The 24,903-nt window shown below is 38.0% G+C and overlaps 1 protein-coding gene across 2 annotated transcripts in view; it reads right to left on the bottom strand.

The window, feature by feature from the left end:
- The window catches only part of SGTB (small glutamine rich tetratricopeptide repeat co-chaperone beta), a 31,562-nt gene that overhangs the window by 2,171 nt on the left and 4,488 nt on the right, over positions 1-24,903 (bottom strand). For both annotated transcript variants that reach the window (XM_037062861.1, XM_037062860.1), the window contains exons 3-10: positions 19,636-19,739; positions 17,107-17,176; positions 16,081-16,180; positions 6,810-6,914; positions 3,253-3,391; positions 3,086-3,148; positions 807-844; positions 501-584 (exon numbers count right to left, since the gene is read on the bottom strand). In XM_037062861.1, coding sequence (XP_036918756.1) covers positions 501-584; positions 807-844; positions 3,086-3,148; positions 3,253-3,391; positions 6,810-6,914; positions 16,081-16,180; positions 17,107-17,176; positions 19,636-19,739 — 703 coding nt within the window. The remainder of the gene's footprint in view (positions 1-500; positions 585-806; positions 845-3,085; positions 3,149-3,252; positions 3,392-6,809; positions 6,915-16,080; positions 16,181-17,106; positions 17,177-19,635; positions 19,740-24,903) is intronic.

Raw genomic sequence — 24,903 nt, 5'->3', positions numbered from 1 at the left:
ACAGATTGAAAAAGCACCATATCTTAAGCGCCTTGGCTGGAAGTGAAGGTAATGAGATGATGCAAGGAGTTCCTTTAGTGATGACATGCTGGGAAGCTTGAATAAAACTGTTTCCTAAACTGTATAAACACTGGTGTGTATAATAAAAGTTTTTAAATATACACGTGTACCTAAATTAATGCATACTTTAGATACTTGACTTCACTCTTCTTCCTTGAGTAGCTATTCAAATCTGCTGAAAAAGTTTTTCTTGAATCCCAATCTGGATTCCTACCCTTCAGTCTGAAAATCCCAACTTCAGAACTCCTTTTAAATTTAGCGACTAGTGAGGCCACTGATACAAACAATAAGTGATACAAATTAAAAAAGAAAGCCCTGGCCCCTTCACTTTAGATACAAACTGTAAAATGTAAAATACTTTTTTTTTTACTATTTCTGTTTTAACTACATACTATAAAGCAAACACTTTTTTTACTGTTTTCATTTTAAGTAACACTTACGCTTGGATGAGGCTAGACAGGTCAGTGAGGCCCCCGACTCCAGCAGCAGGTCCCCCAATGGCATTTGTCATCATTCCTGACATTCTAGAGTAGGCAGTACAGTTTTATTAATGAGGATACTGACCCAGGAAAAGTAAGTGAAATATACCTGCATAATGTAGAAGGTGAGGCTAAATGTATGTGACTTTAAGTGCCAATCAACTGGCAAGCTGGGTAGTTTTATCATTTTGGAGCTGATGTGCTCAGCTCATTAGGAACTGGCAAGTGGAAAGGGGAAAATGTAATATGCTCTTTCTATATACTTACAGCTGTTGAACTTGAGGATTCTGCATTAAACTTGCTGCCTGGAATTGAAAAATGGCATCTCCCATTAAAGGTAGTAATACTTAGGGATCTTTAACAAAGAAATCTTTAACAAAGATTTCTTAAAAAGAAAAATAGGAATGAAAGCTAAACCATATGTGTACTAACATTCTGTGGAGTTTTCATGTGCTATGCGAAGTAAATGAGAACATAGAAAAGAGGTAGTAGAAAAATGGGATTTAAAATACATTGTAAGGATAGACTATAAACAACCTGATAAACTAAGGATGTTGATAGCAGTATACTTATTACTACGGATCAGACATATATGTGGCCAAGTGGAGAAGTAGAAACTTTGAAAGTATAAGGAATCTCCTACATTTCAGAGAGTCTGTTCCAAAAGAGTACTCTTAAGAGATGTGACCTGGTTTCGTGGGGCTTAGTAGTTTGAAATTTTGCCATGCCTAAATGGGAAGGGAACTGCATTTGTACACACACGCACTTTTAAAACTTTGCATTTTGAAAAACATAAACATATTTGCCTTAAATTGGTAGTCAACAATATTCTGGTAACATTTAAATGTAGCCTAAATATTTAGAGACAATAGTAACTCCAATAGCTGTCCCCCAAAACCCTCTTTTACTCTACCTACTGGACCCTCTGTGGAGGGGCACACAATACGTTTTTAACCACCCTGCTTCTGTACCTCCTACATGGTAGTCTCACCCCTCACGTCACGCATCTGAGAGCTAAGCTGCATTGGAAACTAAATCCATTTTCACATCCTGCTACAGTAGTGTAACCTGAGGCCTGGAAAAGGGTAACAATGATCAAAAATGTCATAAAACCTACAGAGAAAAATACACTTGTTGGTATTTAGGTAGCAAGACCAACTGAAATTTGGCCTCAGTCCTGAGACTCAAGACCTTGTTATTGGATCACTTGCAAATCAGTCAAACAATTACTTCTCTGGTAATAAAAGCAAGTGGTGGCTTTCTCAACACCTCATTTGGGGTCAGTGATTAAAAAATTAACTACTTCTACAAAGACTTCAGCTAACAGTTTTAAACTACCAATTGCTGCACACCACCAGTTGTTCAAAAACACTTCTTTATCTCACTAGGAATGAGCCATCTGTACATTTCAATTCAGCTGAAGATGTAGTGGAAACAGAGCTGAGTAAGAAGTGGCACTGCCTTTCCAAGGGCCTAGCACCCGGCAGAATAGTTCTCGGCCTGAAGCCCACAGTCAGTCACCCACAGAGCTTTATCTGCTCAGGTAACATCCTCCATCCGCTAACTCAGTTTCCACAGACTGAACCAGAGCATGTGTGTTTTCAAAAACAAATATGGGTGATTTTTTTGGTTTGGAGGATGGATGTCTATACATATGAAATAAACTAAAAAGTCAGATTAACTCCTAAGATAGAAAGGAAGCAGATANACCCGGCAGAATAGTTCTCGGCCTGAAGCCCACAGTCAGTCACCCACAGAGCTTTATCTGCTCAGGTAACATCCTTGATCCGCTAACTCAGTTTCCACAGACTGAACCAGAGCATGTGTGTTTTCAAAAACAAATATGGGTGATTTTTTTGGTTTGGAGGATGGATGTCTATACATATGAATTAAACTAAAAAGTCAAATTAACTCCTAAGATAGAAAGGAAGCAGATACCGCTGAGAGGAGAGCTTAGAAAACCACAGTAACCCAAATTCTCAGACCTCAATTCTTAGATATCTTCCTAGGGCCATCTTCATGCGAGAGAGTGGTTTTTAACCTCTGTAATCTGCGGACCCCTTTGCCAATCTGTTGAAAAATATGGTTCGCTCCCTAGAAAAATGCACATATCCATATGCACATGAATTTCTGTATACAATTTCAAGGAATCTGTGGTTTCCGAAAGTCTGTCCCTGGCTTTCTCACAAACAGGTACACAGGCAGGTTAAAAATCTCAACCATAGTGTTACATCACCACTCTATTACCACCACCACCACCACAAAAGTTCCCTTATTTGTTTATAAAATATTTTAGGATTACAGGGTCCAGCACAACTAATGCCCGCTTTTTATTACAAGGTTTTTTATTATAAAATCACAAGCATATAATTCTGTAACATAGCAATATCACACTCAAGCACATCAAATGATATTTTAGGTGAAATGTTCAAATTAAAACTAAATTATTGCACCAACCACACTAAAGCAGGCGTTACTTCTGCCAGGCCCTGTATATTACTTTTATGGAAACAGAGGCAGCAGAGCAGAAAAGAGAATATACTCACCATGCTAATGAAGGCCGGGTTATTTATTAAGCTAGCCATGTCAAAGCTCAGTCCAGTTCCTATCTGTAAAACAGTTATATCTGAGAATTACTCTCACCACTATAATCTGATTACAACAAACTGTGAATGACAGAAAATATTTCACTTGTTCAGCGTTAATAACTTACAGGACTGGACACCTCTCTTAACTTCTGTTCTGCTATTTTCAGGTTTGACTTATAGGAATCATTTTCAGGGTCAAGATCTAATGCCTTTTGGTAACTTGTAACTGCTTCTTCAAATTTATTCATGGCAGTGAGAGCTAGTCTGAAAAGAATGAAGTATAAGTTATATGATTAAAGAATATCAGGCTATCACAAATGTACTCAAACATCTGTCTTGGTATTCGGTTAGAATCCAGATTACACTTAATGTATTCATTATACTGTGGTTCACAGGAGTATCACTAAAATTCCTTCTAATTCCAAGACTGTAAGTCTGGAGTCTCTCCTTTCTACTTGCTGACAACCTTGGCTATCATTTGTTAACTATGCACTTAATGCTTAGAGATGAACCTTAACCTACCCTTCCATTTTTAAGCCTAATATGTGAAGTAATTTGCTTTATAAGTGATTAAGCTCCACAAAGATGTGAACGAACAATCCTGTGGTCATAAACTCCATAATGTTAAAACCATTTTAAGGACTCTGAACTACATTTGTGCTTCAGAATGTCTCACTTTCTTCCCACTTCCTTGCAAAGACACTGAGTCACAATAAATATTAATTTGCCATAAAAAATAAAAACAGACTATGGAGTACTCCTGGATAAGACATGTTAGTTGTTAAACAGATTCAATTAGCATCCTTTACAACTTAAGGCATTATTACCCTAGTCAGAGAGTGAGTTATTAATGTTTTGTTTTTCACCACCCAGTTAGAATTCATTTCTTGGAAAGTTACTTCAGAACTAAACATTATGGCATATATGGAGAGATAGGATTGAGGTTTTTATTTGTTTGGGGGTTGTTTTTAATAAATTACTCTTAAGTCTTGGCTGACTTACCTCACAGACTTCCAATCTAGATAAAATTCAGTGCCTAAACACAGAAAAATTCTCAGACCCTACTTAGTTTTCTACCAGCCAACCATGAAAAATACTTCATCAAAGGCTTCAATTAATCAACAGTCACTAAATATTTACTGAAACCCTACTGGGCACCAGGCACTATTTTGGTTCTGCCACGAATAAAGGTAGTTATTGAGTTTAAGAAAACTCCATTCTATGTGGGTAAGACAAGCAATAGGTAGGCAAATAAGAAAGTAATATCAAAGAGATGGACAGGAGAGCTGCCCAAAGGCAGCCACGCTGACGTGACCTAAATGATGAGAAGAAGGCAGTCAACTGAAGATCGGGGAGGAGCCTGCTAAATAGAAGAAGCAGTGAACGCAAAGGCCCCGGGAGGGGTGCAAGCCTGGTCTGCCTCAGGAACAGGACAGAGGCTGATGAGGAGGGAGAAAACTGGGGTGCGATGATGTCAGAGTAATCAGGTGCCAGATGATACAGAACCATTCTGTGGGGTCTGGATTTTATTCTGGTTGCAACAGAGTGACGTGATCTGACTTATGCTCTGGAAACAGTCTCTGGCTGTTCTGCAGAGTCGGGGTGGAGGTAGAGGGATCAGTTGGGAAGCTGCTGTAGTCGCCTAGGTGAGAGATGGTCGTTTGGTCCAGGGTTATAAACAAGATAGCAATAAATGCTCGAAGTCATGATATATGTATGTGGAAACTAGAATTAACAGGACTTACTGATAGGTTAGATGTGTGAGGTATAGTAAGAATGAAGGACAACTCCTAGGCTTTTGACCCAAGACCTGGTAAGTAAATGATGGTAGCATTTACTGAGATGGGAAAGATTTAAGAAGGAAGGGTGAGTTCTGTGTAGGACATGTTAAATTTAAAAGACCTATTAAAAATATAAATGGAGATGAAAAGAAGTTGAATATATGGAACTCAGACATAGAACTTAAAACATATAATAACTTAAGAGATCCATCAACATATTGGGTTGATTCTTCTTAGAGTAGTTATGTTCTAGGACGTCCCCCAAACATTGATTTAGCAAATGCTGAACAATTGCTCTAGGGTTAGGTTCTTGTGAGGCTCTTTGCTCACAATATTCTCATCAACTAATTAATACATAATGTTGCCTTACATGTGTTTCTACTTATTATGGAACACATATTATTGATTCATTAGCATTGAGCTAACAGCCAAAAGCACTTACTCATGCCTGAACAAAACAGACCTGTCATGTATTTATTTCGTAAGGCACATTACAGCCTTTTTGCACTTAGAAGCACTAGACAGCACTTCGGCTTATGTTTAGGTCCACTGTAAACAAGGAAATCGACAACAAAAAGCAAAAAATACAGCATTAAATATACTGAAAAAAGGATATGGGTTTACAGCATGAGAGCTGAAACAAAAAGGCAAAGCATTGCCTTACATAACTTCAGCTGAGGTCTACAAAAAATTTTAGCATGGAAAATTCATAAATACAGAATCTGTGACTAGTGAGTATCTACTGTACATGGAAATTGAAAGCATAGGACAGGATGATATCAGAAGTGGGAATGGACTGCTGGCAGCAGCAGAGGAGAGGAGAGAGTGCACCATTACTGTGAGGTGGTAGAGAAGGAAGAACCAGCCGAGTAGACTGGAAAAGGGCACCCAGTAAAGTAGAAAGAAAACCTGGAAGTGGGGTGTCACAGAAGCCTGGAGTATGAAGTATTTCAAAAATAAATGAATTATGCCAAATACTAAAAGATGGGTAGGGTGAGAATACAGAACTGAACTTTGGCCCTAGCAAAATATAGACTACTGGTGACCTTGAATAGAGCTCTTAGTTGAATGATACAAACAAACTGCCCTAACAGAATGAGCTCGAGAGAATGATAGATAAGGAAGACGAGACAGGAAGTACTGATCACTGTCAAGGGCTTTGTGGAGAAAGGAACTAAGAAATGATGTAACTGTACAAGGGTGGTTTTAATGGTCGATTCTGTAACCTCTTCATATGACATCATTATCACTGTCAGAAACAGGACAGTTGGTGTTGCAGAAGATAAAGCAGATGATTACAAGCGTGAAGTCCCAGAGAAGGTACAAGGGATGAGATCTAAAGCATGAATGAAGGCACCAGCCTTAAATACGAACACTTCCATGTTAACAAGAAAAATGACAGTCTGAGTAGCTACAAATACAGGTACATTGGTGGATTTAGCAGAAGGGAAATGAGCTACTTTTCTTCTAACTGCACCTGTTAATATTTTCTCAAGAATAAGGCAGTATCATTAGCTAAGAGTCACATGGAGGATTTAGAGGAAATGTGGAGAATAGGTATGAAGCAATAAACTGAGAAAGTGGTAAGGTGAATTTAGAAGGAAGTATATAGTAGGACTGTCTGGGCTGTCTGCCCAAATACTGAGTACTCATGAGATCAGTGGTCTTGAACATGAAGTGAGTCTACTCATGGCTATAATTGTTCTCCAACTATTCACCATACAACTAACCAGCACCCTCCCAAGCTGCAGAAACTGCAATCACTTCCTCCCTCAGTGTTATGTTTATTTTCTTGTTAGTTGAGAGGGTGCAATATTTGTCAGGACATTCAAAACCAAGCCATTAAGAACAGAATATCTGATACAACTTGGTACTACTTTGAACATTCTCCCAGAACTTACCCCATTCTCCCATAGGCCTTGCTGTACTTTGAATCAATTGCTATTGCCTTTTCACAATCCTTTATTGCATCTGTGTAGTGACCCAGTTTACTCTGAGCAGCAGCCCTAAGAGAAAGAGAGTTTTTATTGTACACATCCTTCAAGGCACTAATTTAGATTTTCCGATTCTAAGACACCTACGTTCTCCTTGTCCCAATTTGTGCATCACTCCCAGTAAACATCTAAATCTAACTGTCTTAAGATAATTCTGTAATCAAATGAAAACTCAGAAATAAAATTCAGAGAAAATATGAAAGCTGCCTTTCACTATTTACTTTGCTACAGAAAAGACAAAGTATGTAAGTCATACGACCAATCTTCCTATTTACTGCCTTTTTAATTTGCCCAGACCGAAAACTGAAAACACTAGGACATCTGGGACTACTGGGGGCACACAGGGTGAGTGAGTGCTGGGAATGGCTACCTAGAGTGTTGTGCTGTTAAATGAGCACTTCACTAGTAGCATTAAGATCACCGGACAAGTCTAAATGGGAAAACCCAATTCAACTATGTGCCTAAATCTGGCTTTAAATTAGGATGGCAAAATATTCCATCTACTTAGCCCAGAATCTCAGAGCAATTAAGAACTATGTAAACCGCCCTGGCTGGTGTAGCTCAGTGGATTGAGTGTGGGCCTGCGAACCAAAAGATCGCGGTTCAATTCCCGGTCAGGGCACATGCCTGGGTTGTAGGCCAGTTCCCAGTAGGGGACACATGCCACGGGAGGCAACCACACATTGATGTTTCTCTCCCACTCTCCTTCCCTGTCCTTCTAAAGATAAATAAATAAAGTTAAAAATATTTTTAAAAAAAGAACTATGTAAACCCTTCCAAGTTATGTCTAACGAACTCCCTAGAGTAACGGACCTGACAATACAATGAAGCCACCTACTGTCCCTCCACACAGTCCCGAGAGTAGGCAGCTCTCTCTGTCCCTGCTGCAGTGCTGACCTTCAAGGTCAGGGCCATGATACACACGTAGAATTTCTGTTCAACCTGCAAATTGTTCAAACTGAGAAGTTCCCAATGTCTCCTGTCCTGCATCCCACTGCCACCCCACCCATTCTTCTCCAGACTGAATGTTTCTACTTCATTCATTCAACTCATATATTTCTTGAGGGCTAACAAAAGCAGACACTTTTCTAGGCATAATATTGGGGTGGCCAAAAAGTTCATTTAGTGTGTCTCGTAAAATAAAAGACACATATTTCATTTTTACCAATAACTTTATTGATTTGGATATTTTGAGTGTGCCAGCTCTCTCTCACAATATAATGTTGATTGTTCTCAATTAATGTCTCCATTTGATCACAATCAACTTCAATTGCTCTCCCCAACCGTGCGTGGAGCATTGCCCAAGGAGAAATCTCCAGCACAAAACTTCACAAACCATTTTTGACACTTTTGATTAGTCGTAACACCTTCATAACACTGCACAAATAAATCTTTTATGTTTTTGCATTTCAGTTGAGTTTTGACCTTTCTTGAAATGAAGTATAATATGCAGAAAATGTTGCATATTTTTTCCATCTTCACTATAACAATGGCTACCCCCAAATTTACCAATTTTGGTAAGATTTTTTAAATGCATGCTGATATGACACCATAATACCATCTAGCAAAATGGTTTCGAATGAAGTTAAAGACAACTAAGCATTACTAGAGCCATCTTACAGAAAAATACCAAATGAACTTTCTGGCTAATCCAAAAGATAGAACAGTCATCAAAATGGTATCCCTGGCCTCAATAGTGCTTAAATTCCAGGGGAGAGCGGGGAGGCGATAAGGAAAGGCAGTTGTGAGTCCAATAGTCTGTCAGCCTTTCTTCTTATAGCATGACTGAGACCCTTACTTCTTAAACCAAGATTATAAAACTTGAAAAAAAAATAGTCTTTGCTTCCATTAAAAAAATTATATCTGAAAATACTGAATTCAGCTAACATGTTTTGGTAGTTCATGTGAAAAAGAGGTATAGGTTTATTTGAACACTCAACACAAACTAACAGCATGACAAGGATGACCATTAAAAGAAGAGATATAGCATGTATCAATTCCAAATAACTAGAAATAAAGTGAAGAAAAAAGAACACAATAAAAGATAAAGGAGCTAGGGAAGGGAAAAGGGCCAAAAATAAGATAGCAGAAAACAATTCAAACACTTAAGTCCCAAAGTTGCCTAGATGAAAATCAGATTCTCAAATTTCACACATAATATATCACTTAAAACATAATCACACATAGGTTTTAAGTTTAAAGGGGACAGAAAAGAACAATCAGGCAAACTGAAAACCAAGCAAGGAAAAGAGAGCTGGTGTAGAAACTATCGTAATGCAAAGAGCATTACTAAGACAGAGTTCCTATATATTGATCTTCCTTTTTAGCTTAATTTTAAGGAAAGCATTTACGTGGTTCAGAAGTCAAACCTATATTAAAAGTCTCTCATCCTGTACAGGATCGGTGGGAATGCAACAGATGGGATAAAAATGGGAATGAGACTTCAGAAAGAATGAAAAAAAGGGTCACGTTGAATAAAATAGAAACAAATGATCCTAACTATGTATATTAAGAAAAAGAATTCACATAACATTCAAGCACAGTACTCTGAGTACATACTCTTAGTGAGATGTATTCTGATGGCAAAAATAATTGCAAGGACATTCTGAAGTTTACAATATTGGTGCAACGCCATCTGAGGGATAGCGAAGGACAGGGCTGATGAGTGAAGATGCAGATAACGTTGGAGAGCAGGGGTTTTGCTCTGGGGGAAGAGAGATGCAAATGTAAATGGGGGAAGGTAAAGGAAATCTCTGCGACACCGAAATGTGAGTAGAAGTTGTCCGTGTAAAGTGATGACTTTGCAAAAAACATGTTTCCTCACTCTGTCCAGTGAAAAAACCTAGAAGCAATAACATTCCATTCGCAATGACCACCTCTTGCAATTGGTTCTTGGTTTCTAAAGACCATTCTCTCTTAAAGGAGCAGGGGCTACTTGGTGAACCCACACTAGAGCAGAGAGAATACAGTGCAAATCTGGAATACCTGTTGTCTCAGAAAGCAAGAGAATGGCTGAAAACACGTTGTATAAAAGGGCACATGTATAAAAGGGAACCTGTGCTCCCACCAGCCAAATATGGTGTAATTGAAGTATGGGAAAAATGATGGTAATTTATTATAATCATTGAATGGTGAATTTTTAAAAATTCATGTATAAGGTGCTAAATCCTGAACTCAAAACCAGATATATAGAGATGAAGAAAACACGTCTGTCCCCTGGTCTTTCACCGTCAAATAGGGAAGTAGTCATGTAAATAAATAAATAGTACAACGGATAAATACAACAATGGAGGTATCAACGGAAGAAACGATTCAGAGAAAGGTGGGGTTAGCCCTGTGCAGAGCTATCTAATGGCATTTCAGTAATAGGGTAGTCCCTTACCTGCGCCATCCAATACAGTAGTAACCCCACCCACATGACTCAAGAGGACTGGAAGTCAGCTAGTGCATTTTTATTTTATCTTCCTATTTTATGTCATTAATTTTACATTTATATTTTACTAATTTACATTTTTTAAAGATATTTAAATTTATTTTTAGAGAGGAGAAGGCAGGAAGAAAGAGAGAGAAAGAAGCCTCAATGTGTAGTTGCCTCTTACATGCCAACTGGGGACCTGGCCTGCAACCTAGGTATGTGCCCTGACTGGGAATCGAACTGGTGACCCTTCGGTTCGCAGGCCAGTCCTCAATCCACTGAGTCATACCAGCCAGGGCATTTTACTAATTTACATTTAAACAGCCACATGTGGCTAGGAGCTACCATACTGGACAGCACCACGCCATAGGCTATGGCAGGGAAGAGCCACAGTGGCATGGTCAGGAGGGTGGGGACAGAAGAAATGAAGAAAATCTTCCCAAGAGAAGCAACATCTACCAGGGTCTTGAAGGAGGACTAGCAGTTGACCGATCAGATAAGGTAAGAAATATTCTAGGCAGAGGAAGGAGTACATAAGAGCATGGAGAGATGGCCCAACACAGTGTTTTTTAAAGTCAATAAATTTCACATTAAATGTGCATAGAGAGTAGAGAGAAGAGGAACAGGGTAGGAAGGGAAGTAAAGATAAAGTTTTAAAAAATAGTCTAGATTATAAAAGATCTTAGGTATCATGCTGAGGAGCTTAAATTCAATCACGAAGGTATTTCCAACTAGTGAACAGAAAGCAAGAATTAGATTATTAATTTCACATTTTAGAAAGGTCCTTTTGGCACAGACTGGAGTGGGGAGTGCAAGAAGAAACTGGAAGCCACTAGCTTAGCAACAGTGAAGAGCCTGGAGTAAGCGGGTAGTAATGGAAAAGGACGAGGACACAAAGGAGCTATTTGGGAGGGAAAAGAAGAACAGGGGAAGAGGCTGTGATCCCTGGCTTCAGATACTGATAATGAAACAAGGAATAAAGCAGTGAGAATCAGACCCAGAAAGAAGAGTGGGTGGAAGGGAAGAGGATGACTGTTACAATCTTGATAGCTTTAGCATTAGATCACCAGGGCAAGCTAGGATGAAAGCAGATTTGTGTGGCTCACAAAAGAAAGAGGAGAGGATCTGAACCTCTGAGGCTGGAAAAGGGAAGAGAAGCCTGGCCACACTTGAGTCTCTTGTGAGATGAAGCCAAGCACGCCAGTGTCTGAACTGAATAACAATGTGGTCTTCTCTTCCTGCCCCTGCCGCCTGGTTATCAGGGCAGAACTAATGACATTCCAACGGAACAATACAGTTAAAGTCACCGTGTTTCCAGACAACCTTGCTTTTTTCAGCTTGTGAGCAAGAGCGTGCAGATTACTTGTGCTCTATTCTTACGGAAAATAAGACAGAAGAAAATCAGGGGTACTTTACATTTCTCATACTACAGGGTGGGGCAAAAGTGGTACACTTTTGGCATATACTTTTAGTATATGGAAAATGGTATACTAATAAATGACACAAGAATAAACTCTTTTGTGTACTCACACCATAAACCTACTTTTACAACACGCTGTATATATAATACACAAATAAATTCTAGCAAAAACCTGTTCCTACAACTGGGAATTACGTTGTTTCTGGAAAAAAAAAAACACATTGAAAGCTTAAAACTATGCTGGGGACCTTATATTATTACTCCTGCAACTACTAGTATCTGTATTTTACAGTCGAGGAAATGAGGCTCAACGAGGTTAAGCATCTGTCCAAGGTCACACAGCTGGTAAGTGGCAGAACTGAGATTCAACGCCAAATTCAACAAACCAAGTACAAATTCCAGTGAACCTAACAAATACATGGTGCTATGGAGGTTAAAGAAAAAGTGGGAAACAGTGTGGTCTTTGTCCCCATCTCTCTCAGAGCTCACACTGTCACTAGTATTCCCTGGCACAATGCCCTGACGATCCCTAATTTTGCCTTTTTAACTATATCCTCTAACTTAAAATGCTTTCCCCTCTTCCTCTGTCTATCCAAGTTCTTCCCGTCCATCAAACCCAGCTCCAACTGAAATTCCCCATTACCTGAGAGGCCTTCCACACAGATTGTTTCCCTCATGCCCTCTCTCTTTCCTGTGTATCTTTAATCCCATTTATTGCCTCAGTCTTTCAACCCTCCGTCCCAGAAACAAGAGACTACTAAGGGTAAAGTGATGGACTTGTCAATGAGAATGCACAAAAGAAACAAGAATACTATTTAGGGACAGAAGACATAGAAATCTAGCTAGTTTAATATGAGTATCGTTTTATACTAAAAAGTACTTGGAAATGTTTTAGACCTATACTCAATCATTTGTTGTTTTATGTCTACAAGTGTTAATGTGAGTGTGTGGTCACTTCAACATGACTATGAGTTTCTTGGCTTTCTTCTGCAGTCCTCCACTCATCCAAAAAAATTAGCTGAATTCCTCTAGAGCACAGTGCTAGATACCATAGGAGATACAAACAGATACAAGATTTGATCTCTATCCTTAACCTAAAAAAATAAAACAAGTATGCATGTATGATAAGGAAGAACACATGGTAAACTTACATAAATGTTGTATATCAGGGTAAGTGCTGGAAGTAAAGAAAAAAAGCAAAAATAAATAACAGGTTTTCAAGGAACAACTCAGGTTTTCCTGGTATCCAAACTGAACCTAAAGCGTCATTAGGATTCAAAAGGTGAAAATAGAAGATAAATGATTAAATAGAAAAACTCATGTTTAAGAAATATGCCATCTGATTATTTTCTAACTCATAAATCACTTCTATAAAAGTAAATTTTGGTTCATTTTATTGAGGTTAGTATGTCAATAATATTTTGATTAGTAATCAAACTATACAAATCAATGTCAAAAAGAAGACTTAGATCTGCTAGTATGAGTTTCCGACTTCTGATGGCTAACTGGCTACAAAAATAAAATGGCAAGGGGTAGTTGGCAAGACTACAGGCTACTGAAATATTTACAGCTGCTACAGTCTAAAATAATCCTAAAGCTTTATTCAATATTTGTATTACATATACAAATTAGATCTTCTAATTATTTGATATTAAATTGCATGCTCTATTACTGAACTCTCAGTGGAAAAGATGCTATTTAAATATAAAAGAAGCATAATCGTGCTTCTTTTCACAGTGAAAAGACTGCTCTCTTCACAGTGACTTTGTAACAGACACATTGTGACCTGTGGTACTCTTCTCAAATGTGTGGATGACGTGAAACTAGGAGAAAAAGCAAATGCTTTACACTTTACAAATTATCCAAAAACATAAAGGGATGCATAAATTAGAGACTGTAACAAGATAAAATTTTACAGGGATAAAATATAAGATCCTGCCTTTGCATGCGAATAACGCACGTCACCTGCAGTGACGGACTGGTGCATTGCTGGTGTTTGGCAAGAACCTGCCCAATGCATGTATGACTGAACGACAGGACAGGGAGAATGTGTGGAAAACAACAAGAGGCTTTAATAACCCAAAAGCAAAATAGGAATTTACTAAATCATGCTATAAAATGCTAATCTATAATGTGCCATTGAGAAGTAGGTTAAATGAAAGCCCTATGAGACGGTACTATACTATGTTCTATACTTCGTTCTATACTATAACACCATCTATACTACGTTGACGTCTGAGAACTGCAGAGAAATGAACAAGTGTCGAACAAAAGTACAAGACGTCAAGTTGTAGTATCTAATACACAACTGAAGAAGATGCGAACATTTAAAGTGAAAGACAGGTCAAGGGAACATGGTGGCAAACTTAAAATGTCAGGGACTGTGGTGAAGAAGGAGAATGACAGACATTCTGCAATCGCCCTTAGGAGTAAAACTAACTGAGAGAAGCCACAGGAGCCACAAAAAAAAAGAGTCCGTATCAATACAAGGAAGACTTTTCTAAGATACAACCACAAAGAAAAAGGCAGGGAGAGAAGAATCTACCTCAGAAGGAGATAAGTAACCTAAATATGACAAGAATAACCCAGCAAAAGATTAGAACAGATTAACATAAACATCTCTTCAAACCTAAGAATTTAGTATATGATAAAAGGCTCATATTTATAAGGCTCTGTTACAAAAAGTTTCTGATTGCTTAAAACAGTCATACCAGTCACCAAAATAGACTTGAGATGGTAAAGTTGAGATGTAAAGGAAAAATAAGAAAACAGAAAATGGGGAGAGCTTTAAAATTGTCTACACAAATATTTTAAATGTTTATATCTGAAAAACATTAAAAGGAAAATAAGATGTGCTTTTAGGACAAAGGGATTTTATCTTTAATAGAGAGCTGTGCTGTCCAGTACAGTAGTCATAAGCTGCATACAGCTATTTAAATTAATTAATTTAAACTAATCTTAAATTAACTATATATTAAAAATTTAGTTTGTCAGTTGCACTAGGCACATTGCAAGTGCTGAACAGCCACTTTTGCTAGTGGATACTGTCTTGGACAATGCAGACACAGAACATTTTCATCACTGCAGAAAGTCCTATTGGAACGTGAATATTTAAAACAATAATTTTGTGCAGGGCATTCATTGCATAGCTGATAGACGAGCTGAGGTGCCAGACAGGGGGCTGTGCAGCAGTCCGAAGACTAGGGCATCCGAGGACTAGTAGGAAGCTATCACTCCCTACAACAGAGGACACAGTGGAGAGTCCGAAAACCCAACGTCACCTGGCCAAGCTGGGAATGCAGGTATCTTGGGTGCGAGCGAGAGACAGGGATGAGAAACAGACCCTGCTGGGTAAACACCCTGACGTAAAAGAGGGGAAGAAATGCCACAACTTCTCCCTTCCTTCTGCCTGTTAGCCTTCTGCCCGCACCTCCCACGGCTGAACCCAGACAAACTCAGGGAATGAAGGAGACTAAAAAATGCAGTCTATAGGGTCAGAGCCCTGTTGAAAAGAGCAGAATGGGGAAAGAAAGAAATAGGCATAAAGTCAAACATGCACCTGTGTGCCACAGATATAAGAACATAATGTAGAGGAAAAAAAAACACACATGGGCAACATTTCAAAAATATCCAATCTCAGCAGTGATTAAATATAAACTAGAACAATTACTATTAAAATAACAATATTAAGTAAGAATTCAAGTACTTAGTGTTGATAAAGGTGTGGTAAAACAGACATGATCATATAATCCTAGGGGCGCAAGTTAATTTTCAGAATATTTTCAAAGAAATTAGAACAATTTTGCAATTTGCATCAAAAATTTTTAAATGTATATATTGTTAGAACTCCTGAGTGAATTTTCAAAGATAAATCCAAAGTTTTAAAACTTTTTTTTAAAAAAAGATGATGTTTGCAGCTTTATGATTTGGAAAAAAAGGGACACTTTAATGTTTGCCAATAGGTTAACAGAAGTAAATTAAGGTACAGCTACCCATATCATAAAAAAAAGCACTGAGTGTTTGTTTGCAGGTCACCCTGACAAGTGCTGGAAATATAGAAGAGAGGAAGAGGTACCAAGACGAATTTCTATCTATTTAAATAATGTTTATGCAGGATTCCAATAAAAGAACATGTTTATGATATGCCTAGTGAATAAAGCTGAATCTAAGACTGATCACACACCAAACAAAATATGCCAAAGGGTCAGTAACAGAGTTTGCCTCTAACAGTGTTTATGAATTGATTGTTTTCCTTCTTTATATCTAAATTTGGTAGCTCTACTCCATAGCTACCAATGTAAATCCTTTACAACAGTAAACCTGCCAAAAGAATGCCAGTCTACCTGTTGCAGTAATAAACTGCGTTGTTTGGATCCAGCTCTATAGCCTGGCTGTAACAATCCACTGCCGCGGAGTAATTCTCTTCCTTCATGTGGTTGTTGCCTAAAATAATCAGTAGGTACAGTAAGAACAATATACAGGAAAAATATAAGCTCTGAAAGATAAAATTTAATCATAGAAAACTCCAATAAATACAAGGGTCAACAACAATAGGGAGTCTTAAAAAAAATTAATGTTTCTATATCTTATAAAATCCAGGCTTTAATAAGTAAGTGAATGCACTAATTTGATGATATCATGACAGAATTGAATCTCTTCTCACCTTCTTTTTCTTCATCTCTTTCCTCCCTTTTAGAGCTGTCCCCCCATCTTAATGCAACACCCTCCTCAATTATCACTCAAAGCACATAAAAATATTTGAAAGCCACCTTTCAGGAAGGTACTAGTTGGCTAGAAGATACAATGAACACAGATACTAGGTGTAACATGCAGCCCAGAATAACCCTCTACTTGACCGTCTATTGCAGCCATTTGTTTCCACACAACAATGATTTATTTATTAGAACCAAGAATGCTTTAATATTCACTATTAGAAAATGTAATGATGTAGTGATTAAATGTGCTAACTAATAAACACATAAGTGCTACATGCATGCATTAACAATTTTCAAAGTACTCAAAACACTAAATATTTGAAAGTTTAATAATGAAAATTATTTTCATCTCTTTAATTAAGCATAAAGAAGATTTGGGGATTTAGAGTACACACAGCGAATACAAGGAATGATCCTTAGTCATGTGTTCTACAAGTTTTATGCACCGAGGATCTGATTCTCTGAAGCAAGCCACACCCATCTCGCCCACAAGCCTTTCTGTATTTTCAGGCTTCTTCTCGATCACATTTATTTCTGTTTCACAGTATAAACCAGAATCTTATCAACTGATAAAGGCACTTTCTCCATAGATCCTGAAAGTTTTACCAAATAAGGCATTTGGTAAAATAAGTGATTTTTCTATGAAATATTTACCTTCATCTTTTAATTGGTCAGCTTTCCCCACATCTTCAGGTACTGAGTTTGAGAGAGGCAGAATGTCATTCTGAAAGTAAATAAACATTACTGTACTTCCTCTTAGCTACATTAGGAGTCATCCCAAAGAACTGTAAGTAATGTAATAATGCATCACCCATATCATAGTAAGTCATATGTAATTCCCCGTCAGGAAATCTAATACCTAAATAAATAATAGTGTCAGCAAAACTAGGGGGCAAGTCCTCACATACTTTGATTAGAAAAAGAAATATGTGGGATTTTTCTAGAAGATAAAGGGCAACTGTGAATCAAATTTCTTTTCCTTGCTTTCCCTATACCAAGAAATCCTAGTTCATGAACAAAAAAATGGAACAGGTGTATGAAACATAGGAACAGAAATATGTTCAAGTGATTTATATTAGTGAAAAATTTGAAATATAATGTTTACTATCCTAAGAGATATCTTCATAAGTCAAATTCACAGTTTACCAATGAAAGCATTATGGGTGATCCCAATCATTTAAATATGTGCACACACAGATACACACATACACAGGCTAAAATCAAAGACTAGAAAGATGTGCACAAAAGGTTAACAGTAGTAATACGTGGAGATAAAGTTTTCAGTCTCTCCTCTATATCATTCTGTACTGTCCAAAGTTTATAAAACAGAGGGCATATATTAATTTTATAAGAAAAAGTATGAAAATTCCTGTTTTGAGCATCTACTATCATGATCAAACTTCTTTTACATTAACAAAGCTTAAGCCAAAGGCATTTCTGAACTAAACGAAAATCTAGAAATACGTTGAGTGACATTTTTCCATTTTAAAAAGATCTTAAAAAATTGTGTTGCTTTTAAACTTGACTCTGAAGCTCATAAATAAGCCTATATTTTCTAGCAAGTGTAGTCTGTAGCCAATATACCTATGTAACATTTATGATATAATCTCCCTTAACTTTTTGTTAACTAAATGTCAATAAACTTGATAGCTCTAACATCAAGTTATAGGGTCACAGTGTTATGGAGCCAGTTTCAAGAAACTGTATTTTAAAAATAGCAGGCAAGAAATTTTTACAATCAAAACCAAAGCAAAATAGCAAAAGAAACAAATTCTATTTAAACAAAACAAAATTTGAGCTTCCTAGGAGATACGACAAGAAGTTCTGATCTCTTCAGTACTAGGTATGACAGTGACAGGAGCTAAAGAGAGAGCGAATCCAAGTGCTGTCTCAAGCACAGGCCACCCCAGTATCTCAGCATAAAGGTGAGTTTCAGCCACAGGCATATCCAGCCCCCAAAACAGGGTTCCCAAAGGAGGCCACAGCCTGGGGCAATGGAAGGATCCCGACAACCAAAACGAAGTAAAGAGGAATTCCCTGATGAGGAGCACAGAGACCTGCCACTGTCCCTTACATCCTGTCATGTAGTTAGAATTCATCTGTTTGACAAGTTAAAGTATAGCTGTGGCATTCTCTTTCCAAGAATAAAAAGAGAAGAAAGGTTAAGGTCCGACCCCCAGTCAGGGCACATAGAAGAATCAACCAACGATACATAAATGAGTGGAACAAAAAAGCAATGCCTCTCTCTACCCTACTCTCCGCCTCTCTCAAATCAAAATTTAAATATCTATATATAAAGAGGGAGCAGAGTACTGCCAAATTACCATCTTCACTGCTATTCTAAGAGCCTCTTCCCAACAAGTTCTAGAAGAGGCCACTGTGGTGTTGTCAGCGATGTCCCTGCAAGGCTGAAGCATGTGCCACACGTTTCAGCCTCTCTCCTGAGCTCCCCACTCTGTACTGAAGTTTGAACACAGAGCTAGAAAAACAACAGTTGTTCGTGATGCACCACAGTGTAACGAAAAGACACAAAGGGCATCCCTAACCTTCAACTTTTTCAGACAATCTTATGGTCCACGTTTCCTGAAAAGGCCAGAAACCAGAGACTATATTAACAGTACTGGTGGGGAGGAGTCAGAAAACTTGGGTCAATCTTAGTTTTGCATATTGACCCTGACCTTTCTTTTTTACTTTATTATTCTGTTTGCTTGTTGTTTTTTTTTTTTTTAACCTTTCCCTGTTTTAAAGACCCCATCAATGGCCAAATTTGATGAAATCTGCTTCAATATGATGATTCAATCTCTGATGAATCTATTTTTACATGGTTGCTTCCTAAAGATCAACCCTTTTATTTTTTAAGTAGTAGTCCATGTTTTAGGGGAATGTCAATTCTGATACAGAAATCTAAAAATGCTCTGATTCTGTGGACTTAAAAAGTCAACTAAGACATATTAAATATAGAAAAAAAGGTGAGAGGATGAGAATAGCCACTACTATGAAAATCTAAAGCACATTAAAAAATTACACTGATATTTTAGGTCACTAATCATGTCCATGTTGACTGTCTTATACCTAGAAAGAAGTTAATTACTTATAGACCTGGTCCCTCAAATAGTAACAATCCAACATAATATTATAGTGATACTTAAATCAGATACGAATGAGAAAGCAATGACAGCTTACCTTACAGAAGGAATTTGTGAACATTTCTGTCAGAGGCTTCGAAACTGCTAGATGTGTATCTTCTGGGCTGATTTTAAAAACTGTCTCCAAGCACTGAATTGCAACTTGAAACAAATTTTAATAATGAAAAAAAAATTAGCAACCCCACCCCCAAAAAGAAACAATCTTTTTTTTTTCTGGTAGAAATCTGTTGCCATCTGGGGTAATTCAGCATTTATGATCACAGAACATAAGGAAAACGGTTCAGCTGCATAGAGATTTCTGTTTATAGACCGGCTACTGAGGGAAGACAACTTGATTGCTTATTCCTCACTTGAAGAAAAATGTTACTTAAAATATAATGCTCAATATGTCTGTTACATCATGTTCTTGTTGAAGCAAGTCAGTATCTACTTTTGCTGTATAACTCGGGTAACTCACGAGTGGAGAGGCATGGTGGACCATTTTGCTACAGAGGAAGTCTATTGTTAGATGACAAGACACCTTCAACATCATTTTAAAAGGATGTAGACTTAATGCTCTGGGCAAACGGAGGCCTATTGGAGAATTTAGTTAGGAGAATAACATAACTGGATTTTTGTTCAGAACTCAAAGTCTGGTAGGGATGTTGAAAATGGATTAGAGAGGGAAGAAAGCTGAGGGAGAAAATGGAAGCAGAAAACCAGTGTGTTCCTACTTAAAAGGTTGAAACAAACAAGGAGCCTGAAATAGGGCAATCACAGCAAGGGAAGCATGTCCTGTCCTCTCTCCAAGTACCCCCTGAGAACAGAGACAGATTCTTAGCCTTGTGATCCTCTCAAAAGGAATGTGCTCCTGGCTTAGCAAGGTAAAAATGTAGCCAAAATGTCCAGCGTGGAACAGATTTACTTATATTTGTATATGACTTTTATTAAACAATCCATTACGTATCAATTGTGGTCCTGAGAAAATGATCCATCAAGAAAGAAACATTATTACTTTTACTAGCTACAAAAACAATTCTCCTTAGAAAAGGGACTGAATAAGCAGCTAAGTTACCAACTACAAAATGTCAGTGTCTTTCAGATAGAAAATAATCTTCTGTTTACCTATTCCTCGTTCCCTCTATTTCTGCCAAGCAGTTGTTCTTACTCTTCGGTTGTACTTGCACTAAAAACATTGGGCCACAAGAAAATAGGGTCTGATGGCCATTAAGACAGTTACTTACAATAATAGTAGTAATAATAACAATTGTATGTGTATACATATATACTTATTCTTGATCAACATCTTTCCTCTCAGATCAGTTGGTCATTTCCTTCACTGTGACGTGTAGATGTTTCTATTATCGTACTTATCTAACTATATTATATGCATTACATCTCTGTCTCTTATATTAGGTTGTCTCCTTGAGGAAAAAGCCTACATCTTATTCTTCGACTTTAAAAGACTCTGGGAAATAGTAGATGCTCAATATATTTTATCTAGTTCTTTGTTTATCATAGAAATAATAGCTTCATTTCAGAAGAAATAAAAACAGTAAAACATGTGGAACAATCCCGCCAGAAATGTTAATTCACAGTCACATGAAACATGGATAGAAGCTGACCAAGCCCTTAACCAAAGCCAGAGTATGACACTTTAGGGGTAAGCACTGACTAACCACCAACCAACTAAACCCCATAGCTAAACACTTACTAGGGTGAAAGTTCATAGGGCAGGACTTTTCTGCTCTGCCTCGTGGAGCGATCCTGTCCAGCTACGGTATCTCTGCTGGACTAACCTTAGAACACAGACCTGGCACACACTAGACACAAGTAAGTGTCACTAGAGGAGGTGGCTGTTTTGTTTTAAACACAATTGTTTGGGTTTTGTTAAAAATCAATTTACTGAAGTATGATTGACATATAAAAAACTGTAATATTTACTATATACAACTCACTAAGTTTAGGGATAAGTACACACCCATGAAACCACGGCCATAGACATATTCATCACCTCCCAAAGTTTCCTCTCACCCCCTTTTTATTATGTGTTGCGGGGGGCAGTGGGTAAGAACACTTAACATAAGCCTTATCCTCTTAGCAAATGCTAACTATACAATACAGAATCAAGGCACAATGCTGATGAGAACTCACTTCTCTTCCTCAGTTGAAACTCTGTACCCTTGACCATCACCTCTCCATTTCCTCTTCTCCCCAGGCCCTAGCAACCACCATCCAACTCTCTGCATTTTGACCATTTTAGATTCTATGTACCTAAACACGATTGTTTTGATGAATATACCTGGTTGCCAAAATGTTTACAGTTCAATAGTAACATGTTTAGAGAGACATATGATTTAGTAAACAAAACCACCACAGCTTTGGAACTCAAGACTACCTCATTATTTTTTTAATTTTTAAAATTAATTAATTAATTTTAGAGAGAGGGTAAGGGAAATAGAAAAAGGAGGAGAGAAACATCAATGTGTGATTGCCTCCTGCATGCCCCCCAGAGGGGACCTGGCCTGCAACCCAGGCATGTGCCCTGACTGGGAATTGAACCAGCACTCCTTTGTTTCACAGGTCCACGCTCAATCCACTGAGCTACACCAGCCAGGGCTTCATTATTATTATTAATACAGCCGCCTCAAATCAAATAACCTGAGTGCAATAATCTGTCTCATTTTTACCTCAAGATTCTCTTTTATAAGACAGGGATTATTATATTTTATCCTCATTTCACAAGGCTATCCTCAAGAATAAGTCATAAAACTCTAGAGAAATACTGTATATAATTACCGTTCTACTTAACACCAAGTAATAACTGTGTTTGGTACTGATTAGGAGAAGGACAAGTGAAGAATTCTATCCAGTAATACCATATCCCATCAGTATAGTATGTTATTCAAAAGCTCTCATATGCTATGTTCCTGCCCTCACTGATTGATTCCCTTAACAAATGTCTTAGATGGAGAGGGCAGCTAGCTCCACCTAATAAACTTAGAAACAAATACTGACCAAACACCTGATAGGCCCAGGATCACTTAATTCAATTCATCAACTCAACTCTGCAAATATTTATTGGGCACCTACCATGTATCAAACACTTCAGGCTGCTTTGGGTATAGCAGTGAATGAAACAAAAGATTCCTGACTTCTCAGGGCTGAAACTCCAGGGAACAAGAGAGAGGTACATATAAACAACTAGGACAAAGCAAGGAGGATGGGAATGTGGGGAGCAGAGCAAGGGAGCAGACTGCAGGTTTAACAGACTTCGCAGGGTAGGCCTCGTTCAGAAAAGACATGTGACACAAACTTGAAGAGGGGGGGTGGGTATTACCTTTATCCGGGTTGAAAGAAGATTCAGGCAGAGAAAACAATCACAGCAAAAGCCCTTAGGAAAGAGGATCTGGTGCATTCTCAGTAAGGAAGCTAACAGCTCAAGCCAAATGAGAAGAAGGAAAAGTGTGTGAACAGACATCACAGAAGTCCAAATTGTATAGAAGCAGAGACAGGCATACAGACCAATGGAACAGAAGTGAGAGCCCAGAAATAAACCCAACTCTCTACAGTCAATTAATATTTGACAAAGGGGGCAGTAACATAAAATGGGGTAAAGATGGCCTCTTCAACAAATGGTGTTGGGAGAACTGGACAGCTACATACAAAAAAATGAAACTTGAGCACCAACTTACACCATACACCAAAATAAATTCAAGGTGGATAAAAGACTTAAATACAAGCCCTGACACCATTAAAGTCCTAGAGGAGAACATTGGCAGGAAAATCTCAAATATTCCACGCAGCAATATTTTTACTGATATGTCCCCTAGAGCAAGGACTATATAGAAAAGAATAAACAAATGGGATCTCATCAAAATAAAAAGCTTCTGCATGGCTAAAGAAAACAGTATTAAAATAAAAAGACAACCAACTGTATGGGAAAACATATTTGCCAATGATACCTCAGACAAAGGTTTAATCTCCAAAATATACAAAGAATTCACACGACTTCACTCTAAGAAGACAACTAACCCAATTAAAAAATGGGAAAAGGACTTGAACAGACACTTCTCCAAGGAGGACATACAGAGGATCCAGAGATACATGAAAAGATGCTCAATATTGCTATCAGAGAGATGCAAATTAAAACCACAATGAGATACCACTTTACACCAGTGAGAATGGCTATCATAAACAAGCAACAAACAACAAATGTTGGAGAGGGTGTGGGGAAAAGGGGACCCTAGTTCACTGTTGGTGGGATTGCAGACTGGTACAACCATTATGGAAAACAGTATGGAATTTTCTCAGAAAACTAAAAATGGACCTGCCTTTTGACCCAGCAATTCCACTGGAATTCAGGGGAATAGCAGCACAATTTACAATAGCCAAGAGTTGGAAGCAACCTAGGTGCACATTAGTAAATGAATGGATCAAAAAATTAGGTACATTCACACAATGGAATTCTATGCAGCAGAAAGAAAGAAAGGAGCTCCTACCCTTTGCAAAAGCATGGATGGAACTGGAAAGCATTATGCTGAGTGAAATAAGCCAGGTGTTGAAAGACAAATACCATATGATCTCACCTTTAACAGGAAGCTAAACAAAAAAACAAACAAGCAAGAAAAATATAACCAAAGACACTGAAAAAGAGAACAGGGGGACAGCGACCAGAGGGGAGAGGGGAGGGAATTTCAGGGGGAAAAGGGGAGGGATTTAAAGGAACTAGTATAAAGGACACATGGACAACAACTAAGGTGGGTGGAAATGGGAGGGAGGTAGGGAGCACGGGGAGGTGGGCTGGGATGGAAGTAATAGACAGAAAATGTACTTGAACAATAATTAAATAAATAGACATACAAATAAATAAATAAAATTTAAAAAGAAGAAGCAGAGAGACCAGTTAGAGGATCTCATAGTAAAACAGATGAGACATAGTTCTATCCAGGGGTGATATCAGTGAAGTGACAAGTGGTCAGACTCTGGACATATTTCGGAGGTACAGCCAACAGGATTTATTAAATGATTACATGCAGAGTCTGAGAGAAAGAGAAGAGTCCAGCTGCTGCCAAAGTTCTGGGCCTGAGCAACTGAAAAGAGTTGGCATCGACTGGGATTGGAAAGTTGTGGATAGAACAGATTTGGTGTGGGGGGGTCAGGACTTTGGTTTAGGAAATGTTCGATTTGAAATGCCTATTAGACATACAGTGGGAATATGCAGTAAACAGCTGTATAGAAGTCTGGGGTTCAGAAGAATTGTCTGGGCTGTGGACAGACATTTGAGATCTATCAGAATATAAATAAAGGATATTTAAGACCAAGA

This window comes from Sturnira hondurensis, unplaced genomic scaffold (assembly GCF_014824575.4).
Source record: "Sturnira hondurensis isolate 20B ecotype Veracruz unplaced genomic scaffold, ASM1482457v3 Scaffold0014384, whole genome shotgun sequence".
NCBI lineage: Eukaryota > Metazoa > Chordata > Mammalia > Chiroptera > Phyllostomidae > Sturnira > Sturnira hondurensis.
The sequence above is the reverse complement of the archived record's forward strand: the minus strand, read 5'-3'. Positions and strand labels throughout refer to the sequence as shown.